The sequence below is a fragment of the Nerophis lumbriciformis genome, linkage group LG30, assembly GCF_033978685.3.
Source record: "Nerophis lumbriciformis linkage group LG30, RoL_Nlum_v2.1, whole genome shotgun sequence".
In the NCBI taxonomy this organism is placed as follows: domain Eukaryota; kingdom Metazoa; phylum Chordata; class Actinopteri; order Syngnathiformes; family Syngnathidae; genus Nerophis; species Nerophis lumbriciformis.
The window spans coordinates 28,357,151-28,370,086 of record NC_084577.2 but is presented as its reverse complement, the minus strand read 5'-3'; the positions used below and the strand labels follow the sequence as shown (position 1 = coordinate 28,370,086).

Below are 12,936 nucleotides of genomic sequence, written 5' to 3'. Positions count from 1 at the left end.
AGTGTGTTTACTTGTGTGATATCATGTGCGATATAAGCGGTCCTGCAGTGTGTTTACTTGTGTGTGACATCATGTGCGATAGAAGCGGTCCTGCAGCATGTTTACTAGTGTGTGACATAATGTGTGATACAAGCAGTCCTGCAGCGTGTTTACTTGTGTGTGATATCATGTGCCATACAAGCAGTCCTGCAGCATGTTTACCTGTGTGTGGTATCATGTGCGATACAAACGGTGTTGCAGCGTGTTTACTTGTGTGTGATATCATGTGCGATACAAGTGGTCCTGCAGCATGTTTACTTGTGTGTGATGTCATGTGTGATACAAGCGGACCTGCATCGTGTTTACTTGTGTGTGATATCATGTGCGATACAAGCGGTCCTGCAGCGTGTATACTTGTGTGTGATATCATGTGCGATATAAGCGGTCCTGCAGTGTGTTTACTTGTGTGTGATATCATGTGTGATACAAACAGTCCTGCAGTGTGTTTATTTGTGTGTGATGTCATGTGTGATACAAGCGGACCTGCAGTGTGTTTACTTGTGTGTGATATCATCTGCGATACAAGCGATCCGGCAGCGTGTTTACTTGTGTGTGATATCATCTGTAATACAAGCAGTCCTGCAGCATGTTTACTTGTGTGTGATATCATGTGCGATACAAACTGTCCTGCAGTGTGTTTATTTGTATGTGTTATCATCTGCGATACAAGCAGTCTGGCAGCGTGTTTACTTGTGTGTGATATCATGTGCCATACAAGCAGTCCTGCAGCATGTTTACCTATGTGTGATATCATGTGTGATACAAGCAGACCTGCAGTGTGTTTACTTGTGTGTGATATCATCTGCGATACAAGCGGTCCGGCAGCGTGTTTACTTGTGTGTGATATCATGTGCCATACAAGCGGTCCTGCAGCATGTTTACTTGTGTGTGATATCATGTGCAATACAAGCGGCCCTGCAGCGTGTATACTTGTGTGTGATATCATGTGCGATATAAGCGGTCCTGCAGTGTGTTTACTAGTGTGTGACATCATGTGCGACACAAGCGGTCCTGCAGCATGTTTACTTGTGTGTGACATCATGTGCGACACAAGCGGTCCTGCAGCATGTTTACTTGTGTGTGACATCATGTGCGATACAAGCGGTCCTGCAGCATGTTTACTTGTGTGTGATATCATGTGCAATACAAGCAGTCCTGCAGAGTGTTTACTTGTGTATGATATCATGTGTGATACAAGCAGTCCTGCAGTGTGTTTACTTGTGTGTGATATCATGTGTGATATAAGCAGTCCTGCAGTGTGTTTACCTGTGTGTGATATCATCTGCGATACAAGCGGTCCGGCAGCGTGTTTACTTGTGTGTGATATCATGTGCCATACAAGCAGTCCTGCAGCATGTTTACCTATGTGTGATATCATGTGTGATACAAGCGGACCTGCAGTGTGTTTACTTGTGTGTGATATCATCTGCGATACAAGCGGTCCGGCAGCGTGTTTACTTGTGTGTGATATCATGTGTGATACAAGCGGTCCTGCAGCATGTTTACCTATGTGTGATATCATGTGCGATACAAGCGGTCCTGCAGCGTGTTCCCTTGTGTGTGATATCATGTGCGATACAAGCGGTCCTGCAGCGTGTTTACTTGTGTGTGATATCATGTGCGATACAAGCAGTCCTACAGCGTGTTTATTTGTGTGTGATATCATGTGCAATGCAAGTAGTCCTGCAGTGTGTTTATTTGTGTGATATCATGTGCAATACAAGCGGTCCTGCAGCGTGTTTACTTGTGTGTGGTATCATGTGCGATACAAGCGGACCTGCATCGTGTTTACTTGTGTGTGATTTCATGTGCGATACAAGCAGCGTGTTTACTTGTGTGTGATATCATGTGCGATACAAGCGGTCCTGCAGCATGTTTACTTCAGTGTGATATCATGTGCGATACAAGCTGTACTGCAGAGCATTTACTTGTGTGTGACATCATGTGCGAAACAAGCGGTCCTGCAGCATGTTTACTTCAGTGTGATATCATGTGCGATACAAGCTGTACTGCAGAGCATTTACTTGTGTGTGACATCATGTGCGAAACAAGCAGTACTGCAGCATGTTTACCTATGTGTGATATCATGTGCGATACAAACGGTGTTGCAGCGTGTTTACTTGTGTGTGATATCATGTGCGATACAAGTGGTCCTACAGCGTGTTTAGTTGTGTGTGATATCATGTGCGATATAAGCAGTCCTGCAGTGTGTTTACTTGTGTGTGATATCATCTGCGATACAAGCGGTCCGGCAGCATGTTTACTTGTGTGTGATTTCATGTGCAATACAAGCAGCGTGTTTACTTGTGTGTGATATCATGTGCGATACAAGCGGTCCTGCAGCATGTTTACTTCAGTGTGATATGATGTGCGATACAAGCTGTACTGCAGAGCATTTACTTGTGTGTGATATGATGTGCGATACAAGCAGTACTGCAGCATGTTTACCTATATGTAGTATAATGTGCGATACAAGCAGTCCTGCAGCATGTTTACCTGTGTGTGATATCATGTGCGATACAAACGGTGTTGCAGCGTGTTTACTTGTGTGTGATATCATGTGCGATACAAGTGGTCCTGCAGCGTGTTTACTTGTGTGTGATGTCATGTGCGATACAAGCGGACCTGCATCGTGTTTACTTGTGTGTGATATCATGTGCAATACAAGAGGTCCTGCAGCGTGTATACTTGTGTGTGATATCATGTGCGATATAAGCGGTCCTGCAGTGTGTTTACTTGTGTGTGATATCATGTGCGATACAAGCGGTCCTGCAACATGTTTACCTATGTGTGATATCATGTGCGATACAAACGGTGTTGCAGCGTGTTTACTTGTGTGTGATATCATGTGCGATACAAGTGGTCCTGCAGCGTTTTTACTTATGTGTGATGTCATGTGCGATACAAGCGGACCTGCATCGTGTTTACTTGTGTGTGATATCATGTGCAATACAACGGTCCTGCAGCGTGTATACTTGTGTGTGATATCATGTGCGATATAAGTGGTCCTGCAGCGTGTATACTTGTGTGTGATATCATGTGCGATATAAGCGGTCCTGCAGTGTGTTTACTTGTGTGTGACATCATGTGCAATAGAAGCGGTCTTGCAGCATGTTTACTAGTGTGTGACATCATGTGCGATACAAGCGGTCCTGCAGCATGTTTACTTGTGTGTTATATCATGTGCAATACAAGCACTCCTGCAGAGTGTTTACTTGTGTGTTATATCATGTGCAATACAAACAGTCGTGCAGAGTGTTTACTTGTGTGTGACATCATGTGCGATACCAGCGGTCCTGCAGCGTGTCTACTTGTGTGTGATATGTGCAATACAAGCAGTCCTGCAGAGTGTTTACTTGTGTGTTATATCATGTGCAATACAAACAGTCGTGCAGCGTTTTTACTTGTGTGTGATATAATCTGCGATGCAAGCGGTTCTGCAGCGCGTTGTGTGTGATATAATCTGCGATGCAAACGATCCTGCAGCGTGTTCACTTGTGTGTGAGATAAATTAGTCGCACCGTTTTATAAGCCGCAGGGTACAAAGCGTAGGACAAAAGTAGCGGCTTATAGTTTGCATACGTCTAATGAGGTTTCTATGGTAACCTCTTCTCCACGTGACTTAGCGGCGTTGGCCTGAAAGGAGGCGGAGCTTCCCACGGGTAGTTGAGAAGGTTCATCAGCTCAATGCTGCTGCACACTTTGTTTTAATGAGTGGCTGAGACGCCAGCATGTGGGCGCATGAAGAGAGCCACTGGCAGAGGAAGACAGTGAGGGGATAATTGTTAGGAAACACACACACACACACACACACACACACACACACACACACACACACACACACACACACACACACACACACACACACACACACACACACACTACAGCATTGTCTCCATTCGTCTCTCGTCCTCGTCTTTCTCCGCAGCAGATGATGGTGATTTAGTCTTTCTACGTCTGCTTTGACGCCAGAGTTCCTTCTATTGTCTGCAGGGAACACGCACACAAACATGAACACACGAGTGGTTTCTCCTCAGTTGGAGAGTTTTATCAACCGGAGTTCCTTCTATTGTCTGCAGGGAACACGCACACAAACATGAACACACGAGTGGTTTCTCCTCAGTTGGAGAGTTTTATCAGCCAGAGTTCCTTCTATTGTCTGCAGGGAACACGCACACAAACATGAACACACGAGTGGTTTCTCCTCAGTTGGAGAGTTTTATCAACCAGAGTTCCTTCTATTGTCTGTGCAGGGAACACGCACACAAACATGAACACACGAGTGGTTTCTCCTCAGTTGGAGAGTTTTATCAGCCAGAGTTCCTTCTATTGTCTGCAGGGAACACGCACGCAAACATGAACACACGTGTGGTTTCTCCTCAGTTGGGGAGTTTTATCAAACAGAGTTCCTTCTATTGTCTGCAGGGAACACACAAACATGAACACACGTGTGGTTTCTCCTCAGTTGGAGAGTTTTATCAACCAGAGTTCCTTCTATTGTCTGCAGGGAACACACAAACATGAACACACGTGTGGTTTCTCCTCAGTTGGAGAGTTTTATCAACCAGAGTTCCTTCTATTGTCTGCAGGGAACACGCACACAAACATGAACACACGAGTGGTTTCTCCTCAGTTGGAGAGTTTTATCAACCAGAGTTCCTTCTATTGTCTGCAGGGAACACGCACGCAAACATGAACACACGAGTGGTTTCTCCTCAGTTGGAGAGTTTTATCAACCAGAGTTCCTTCTATTGTCTGCAGGGAACACACAAACATGAACACACGTGTGGTTTCTCCTCAGTTGGAGAGTTTTATCAACCAGAGTTCCTTCTATTGTCTGCAGGGAACACGCACACAAACATGAACACACGAGTGGTTTCTCCTCAGTTGGAGAGTTTTATCAACCAGAGTTCCTTCTATTGTCTGCAGGGAACACACAAACATGAACACACGTGTGGTTTCTCCTCAGTTGGAGAGTTTTATCAACCAGAGTTCCTTCTATTGTCTGCAGGGAACACGCACACAAACATGAACACACGAGTGGTTTCTCCTCAGTTGGAGAGTTTTATCAACCAGAGTTCCGTCTATTGTCCGCAGGGAACACGCACACAAACATGAACACACGTGTGGTTTCTCCTCAGTTGGAGAGTTTTATCAACCAGAGTTCCTTCTATTGTCTGCAGGGAACACGCACGCAAACATGAACACACGAGTGGTTTCTCCTCAGTTGGAGAGTTTTATCAACCGGAGTTCCTTCTATTGTCTGCAGGGAACACGCACACAAACATGAACACACGAGTGGTTTGTCCTCAGTTGGAGAGTTTTATCAACCAGAGTTCCTTCTATTGTCTGCAGGGAACACGCACGCAAACATGAACACACGCGTGGTTTCTCCTCAGTTGGCGAGTTTTATCAACCAGTGTTCCGTCTATTGTCTGCAGGGAACACGCACACAAACATGAACACACGTGTGGTTTCTCCTCAGTTGGAGAGTTTTATCAACCAGAGTTCCTTCTATTGTCTGCAGGGAACACGCACGCAAACATGAACACACGTGTGGTTTCTCCTCAGTTGGAGAGTTTTATCAACTAGAGTTCCTTCTATTGTCTGCAGGGAACACGCACACAAACATGAACACACGTGTGGTTTCTCCTCAGTTGGAGAGTTTTATCAACCAGAGTTCCTTCTATTGTCTGCAGGGAACACGCACACAAACATGAACACACGAGTGGTTTCTCCTCAGTTGGAGAGTTTTATCAACCAGACTTCCTTCTATTGTCTGCAGGGAACACGCACGCAAACATGAACACACGAGTGGTTTCTCCTCAGTTGGAGAGTTTTATCAACCAGAGTTCCTTCTATTGTCTGCAGGGAACACGCACACAAACATGAACACACGGGTGGTTTTTCCTCAGTTGGAGAGTTTTATCAACCAGAGTTCCTTCTGTTGTCTGCAGGGAACACGCACGCAAACATGAACACACGAGTGGTTTCTCCTCAGTTGGAGAGTTTTATCAACCAGAGTTCCTTCTATTGTCTGCAGGGAACACGCACACAAACATGAACCCACGTGTGGTTTCTCCTCAGTTGGAGCGTTTTATCAACCAGAGTTCCTTCTATTGTCCGCAGGGAACACGCACACAAACATGAACACACGAGTGGTTCCTCCTCAGTTGGAGAGTTTTATCAACCAGAGTTCCTTCTATTGTCTGCAGGGAACACGCACACAAACATGAACACACGTGTGGTTTCTCCTCAGTTGGAGAGTTTTATCAACCAGAGTTCCGTCTATTGTCCGCAGGGAACACGCACACAAACATGAACACACGAGTGGTTTCTCCTCAGTCGGAGAGTTTTATCAACCAGAGTTCCTTCTATTGTCTGCAGGGAACACGCACACAAACATGAACACACGCGTGGTTTCTCCTCAGTTGGAGAGTTTTATCAACCAGAGTTCCTTCTATTGTCTGCAGGGAACACGCACACAAACATGAACACACGAGTGGTTTCTCCTCAGTTGGAGAGTTTTACCAACCAGAGTTCCTTCTATTGTCTGCGGGGAACACGCACACAAACATGAACACACGAGTGGTTTCTCCTCAGTTGGAGAGTTTTATCAGCCTCTGTCTTCGTATCCTTTTTACATTTTTCTTCAATATTCCCTTCGCTGACAACCTCCTTCCTTCTCTTCCTGTCTTTGCTTTATACTTTCTGTTTTTTTTTTTAACTCCTGCCATGTGCCCACAAGTAAAGGCAAAGTATTCTTTGGATCAGTAGAAAAGATCTGTTTGTATGGTACTCACTTGTAATACACTTTTCCACCACTTGTGGCAGTAATGACAATGAAGAAGTCTGGAGCTAAAGTCATAGAGAAGTTTCTTAAGCGCCAAAAATATGACTAAAGTGGTGAAGCTGTGTGTTCATTTGCACTTTAACTGTGTTGACTTATTGCTATTTATTTAGAATGTATTTATTTTAGCACTGCGTAATTATATGCACATGTTTTTTTTCAACAGTTTTTATGATTCGCTTCTTTTTGCAGTATATTTGATCACTCACTTTCTAATCAGCCTGACCTAAGCCTTTGATGATAATCTTTGTGATGAACACATGCTTTCATGTCATGTGACAAGGTTGTAAACTGTAAGTAGGTCATATATAATTATTGAATAACATTAAAATCAAGAGAAAAATGAGTAATTCAGTGTTAATAATTGAGTTGGACCGCAGTTAATCAAAAAAATAAATAAATAAATATAGTATTACAAAACAAAAAAAAACAACATAACAAATGGAATAAAAATATAAAATAAAAATAAAAATATTATTAAAAAAAAAACATAACAAATATTAAAAGTGCAATTAAAGAGTAATGTAAGGAGAAAATGTTGCAATAAGAATATTATGTAAAAAAAAAAAAAAAAAAAAAAATATATATATATATATATGACCAATGTATGATCCTGTAACTACTTGGTATCGGATCGACACCTAAATGTGTGGTATCATCCAAAACTAATGTAAAGTATCAAAGAAGAGAAGAATAAATGATTATTACATTTTAACAGAAGTGTAGATAGAACATGTTATAAAATAAAGTAAGCAGATATTAACAGTAAATGAACAAGTAGATTAATAATCAATTTTTACAGTTTGTCCCTCATAATGTAGACAAAATAAATGACACAATATGTTACTGCATAGACTAATTAGGAGTCTTTGTTTGTTTACTTACTACTAAAAGACAATTTGTCTAGTATGCTCACTATTTTATTTAAGGACTAAACTGTTCTTTGATTGCAATAACAAACATATGTTTAATACATCATAAAAAATTGTGTTCAAATGAATTCAACTGGGCAATTTTTTTGTGGCCCCCTTTATTTTGAAAAGTATCGAAATACATTTTGGTACTGGTACCAACATATAAGTATGGGGACAACTCAAGACCCCCCGCATGCTTTTATTTTGTTTCATTTTAATTAGGGATGTCCGATAATATCGGACTGCCGCATACTTGGTCAATAGCCATACAGGTCACACTGAGGGTGGTCGTATAAACAACTTTAACACTGTTACAAATATGCGCCACACTGTGAACCCACACCAAACAGGAATGACAAACACATTTCGGGAGAACATCCGCACCGTAACACAACATAAACACAACAGAACAAATACCCAGAATCCCTTGCAGCACTAACTCTTCCGGGACGCTACAATATACACCCCCCGCTACTCCACGACTGTATATATCGGTATCGCTTGATATCGGAATCTGTTATTAAGAGTTGGACAATATCGGACATCTGTAACTTTAATGAATAAATCAACCAAATATAGTGTTTATATTTGTGTGTGGTGGGCATGACTAACACCAATCTTTGCACTTCTTTCATCAGGTGGGCGGCCTCCAGCTGGAAGGGTGTGGCTTTGATGGCGTCCATCTTTGTGAGAACCAGCACGACTCTCCCAGCGTGTGTGCCGTGCCCCTCTGCTACATGGCCTGGCTTCCACAGGTAGGTTGGACACCTCACACCCCAACAACCACACGTGTCCTAGTTCTGATCACACCTGTCCTGGTTCTGATCACACCTGTGCTGGTTCTGAAGGACTACAAGTTGCACACAATGTGACAGTGATGTCATCATTGACTCTTTAAGAAGCTCCTCATATTTATATATATATATATATATATATATATATATATATATATATATATATATATATGTATGTATGTATGTATGTATGTATGTATGTATGTATGTATGTATGTATGTATGTATATATATATATATATATATATATATATATATATATATATATATATATATATACACATATGTATATATACATATATATATATATATGTATATGTATGTATGTATGTATATATATATATATGAATAAGCGGTAGAAAATGAATGGATGGATGGATATATATATATATATATATATATATATATATACACAAATACATATATATATATACACATATGTATATATACATATATATATATATATATATATATATATATATATATGTATTTGTATGTATGTATGTATATATATATATATGAATAAGCGGTAGAAAATGGATGGATGGATGGATATATATATATATATATATATATATATATATATATATATATATATATGTGTGTACAGTATATGTATATATGTGTATACATGTATATATATATATATAAACATATATATATATATATATATATACACACATATGTATATATGTACGTATATATACATACATATATATGTATATGTACTATATATATATGAATACAATATATATATATACAGTATAAATATCTATACTTAATATATATATATATATATATATATATATATATAGTATATATATACACAATATATATATATATATATATATATTTACTATATATATATTGTATATAGTGTTGTGTTGCATACAGTTTTGTGTAGTATACAGTGTTGTCTTGTAGTGTTGTGTCGTATACAGTGTTGTGTTGCATACAGTGTTGTGTTGTATACAGTGTTGTCTTGTAGTGTCGTGTAGTATAGTGTTGTGTAGTATACAGTGTTGTGTTGTCGTGTTGTATTCTCTATTGTAGTGTTGTGTTGTCAACAGTGTTGTGGTGCATACAGTGTTGTGTTGTACACAGTGTAGTGTAGTAAATAGTGTAGTGTAGTATACAGTGTTGTGTTGTACACAGTGTAGTGTAGTATATAGTGTCGTGGTGTCTACAGTGTTGTGTTGTATGTAGTGTAGTGTAGTATATAGTGTAGTGTAGTATACAGTGTTGTCTTGTAGTGTTGTGTTGTATACAGTGTTGTGTTGCATACAGTGTTGTGTTGTATTGTATACAGTGTTGTGTTGTATACAGTGTTGTCTTGTAGTGTTGTGTAGTATAGTGTTGTGTAGTATACAGTGTTGTGTTGTACACAGTGTAGTGTAGTATATAGTGTAGTGTTGTCTACAGTGTTGTGTTGTATACAGTGTAGTGTAGTGTAGTATATAGTGTTGTGTAGTATCCAGTGTTGTATGTAGTGTTGTGTCGTGGACAGTAGGACAGGAGAGTAACAACTGTTGTAATGATAAAGGTGATATGTAACATCCGGATGTTGTGTTGATGTCAATCATCTTGTATCTTCCTGCACAGGGTTGTTGTGCCGACAGCGGTGAGGAGGACATCTGGCTGCCAGTGTACAGCAGCCCTGAGAGGCTGAAGGTAGTGACACAGGTGTGTGTTCCCTGCAGGACTAATCACAACCAGTGGATCCAAACTGGTGCTGCCCTCTTTCTCAAACAGTGACACCACTACTTTATAGTCTTTTCACAATAAAAGCTCATATTTGAAGGTCTTCCTCTGCACTTCATCAGCCACCTTTCAACCAAAAACTGGTTAAAAGACAACGTTAGCTGCTCTTAATGTTGTGTTGGCAGCAAATGTCGTCATTTTTGAACCGGAAAAAAATATTTGTCAAAGGAATCTTTGTAAAACCATGAACACTGATTTAAAAAAAAAAAAAAAAAGGTCAAACAAAAATAAAATTAAAATAGGAAAATAAATGAAAAATAAATTAAAAGCTTCAAAATATCAACATTTTTCAAGAAATGAGGATTTTATCATGCAACAATCTACCAATGTGAAATGATTGAAACATGGCTAGATAACAATAATTAACTTAAGCTAACGACGTTGAACTAGGAATGCTAATGTTAGCATAATGGCATAGGACAAGTTTGCGTACTTCTAAGATGGCGCCAAGTATTAAAATGCATAATTTTTAGGTGCAAACATACATAATTAGCTAAAAAGCTAGCATAAAATGTTAGCATGCTAATGTTACCGTGCTAATATAGCGGACATTAGCATACTTTCACGATGGGGCCAAGCGTCAAAATCCATTTTCTTTTAGGTTCAAACATAAAAATGTAGCTAAAAAACTAGCCTAAAATGTTAGCATGCTAATGTTACCATGCTAACATAGCGCACATTAGCATACTTTCAAGATGGGGCCAAGCGTTAAAATCCATTTTCTTTTGGGTTCAAACATAAAATTTTGCTAAAAAGCTAGCCTAAAATGTTAGCATGCTAATGTTACCGTGCTAATATAGCGGACAATAGCATACTTTCACGATGGGGCCAAGCGTCAAAATCCATTTTCTTTTAGGTTCAAACATAAAAATGTAGCTAAAAAACTAGCCTAAAATGTTAGCATGCTAATGTTACCATGCTAACATAGCGCATATTAGCATACTTTCAAGACGGGGCCAAGCGTTAAAATCCATTTTCTTTTGGGTTCAAACATAAAATTTTGCTAAAAAGCTAGCCTAAAATGTTAGCATGCTAGCGTTACCGTGCTAATATAGCGGACATTAGCATACTTTCACGATGGGGCTAAGCGTCAAAATCTGTTTTCTTTTAGGTTCAAACATACATAATTAGCTCAAAAGCTAGCATAAAATGTTAGCATGCTAATATAGCAGACATTAGCATACTTTCACGATGGGGCCAAGCGTCAAAATCCATTTTCTTTTAGGTTCAAACATACAAATGTAGCTAAAAAGCTAGCCTAAAATGTTAGCATGCTAATATAGCGCACATCAGCATACTTTCACGATGGGGCCAAGCGTCAAAATCCGTTTTCTTTTAGGTTCAAACATACATAATTAGCTCAAAAGCTAGCATAAAATGTTAGCATGCTAATATAGCAGACATTAGCATACTTTCATGATGGGGCTAAGCGTCAAAATCCATTTTCTTTTAGGTTCAAACATAAAAATGTAGCTAAAAAAACATTAACATGCCATGCTCACGATAGCATGACGACATAGGACAAGTTAGCGTACTACTAAGATGGCACCAAGTATCAAAATGCAGTATTTTTAAGTGCAAACATACGCAGTTAGCTGAACAACTTAGCATAAAACGTTAGCATGCTAATGTAAATGATGCTAGCAAACATCACAATCCATGATTTATGTTTAAAAATACAAGTTTAGCTAAAAAGCCAGCATAAAGAGTATATGTATAATATATTTATATTATTCACATGTGAATAATGCTGTATAATAGACTGTATTTATATTATTCACATGTGAATAATGCTGTATAATAGACTGTATTTATGTTATTCACATGTGAATAATGCTGTATAATAGACTGTATTTGTGTTATTCACATGTGAATAATGCTGTATAATAGACTATTTATATTATTCACATGTGAATAATGCTGTATAATAGACTGTATTTATATTAATCACATGTGAATAATGCTGTATAATAGACTGTATTTATATTAATCACATGTGAATAATGCTGTATAATAGACTGTATTTATGTTATTCACATGTAAAAAAAAAAATACCTAAGTGTTTATTGTTTATTGTGAGCGAACTGTGGTGCTGAATTTCCCCCAGGGATCGATAAAGTACTTTCTATTCTATTCTATTCTAAAACGTTAACGTGCTAATATGAGAGACCTTTGCATACTTCCAAGATCAAAAAACATGACCTTTAGGGTTAAACACACACAATTAGCCAAACAGCTGGCTAAATAAACGGACACGTTTGTTACTGGATACTTTGTAGTACTGCCTTGGAGACTGTGTATGTGTAAGTAATATGCAACTATGATGATTTGTCAGACCACTTGGGAGGCACTTGAGTGTTGTCCTGGCAGCTGTGTCGCACTCAACTGTTGAGCAGTAAAATCTTACCCATCATGCATTGCTCCGCTGCTTCACCGCTGATCAAACAGACTTTTTTCAGGCATTAAACGCCTCACCTTTTTTTTTTTTAAAGTAAATTCTGATGCGCTCTCACTGACACACGCACACACACACACACACACACACACACACACACACACACACACACACACACACACA

The 12,936-nt window shown here is 39.3% G+C and overlaps 1 protein-coding gene across 1 annotated transcript in view; it reads left to right on the top strand.

Moving 5' to 3' along the window:
• The window catches only part of dync2h1 (dynein cytoplasmic 2 heavy chain 1), a 437,107-nt gene extending 425,401 nt beyond the window's left edge, over nt 1-11,706 (top strand). The window contains exons 95-96 of the mRNA XM_061925863.1: nt 8,442-8,558; nt 10,200-11,706. Coding sequence (XP_061781847.1) covers nt 8,442-8,558; nt 10,200-10,352 — 270 coding nt within the window. The 3' untranslated portion in view covers nt 10,353-11,706. The remainder of the gene's footprint in view (nt 1-8,441; nt 8,559-10,199) is intronic.
• The last annotated feature ends 1,230 nt before the right edge of the window (nt 11,707-12,936 follow it).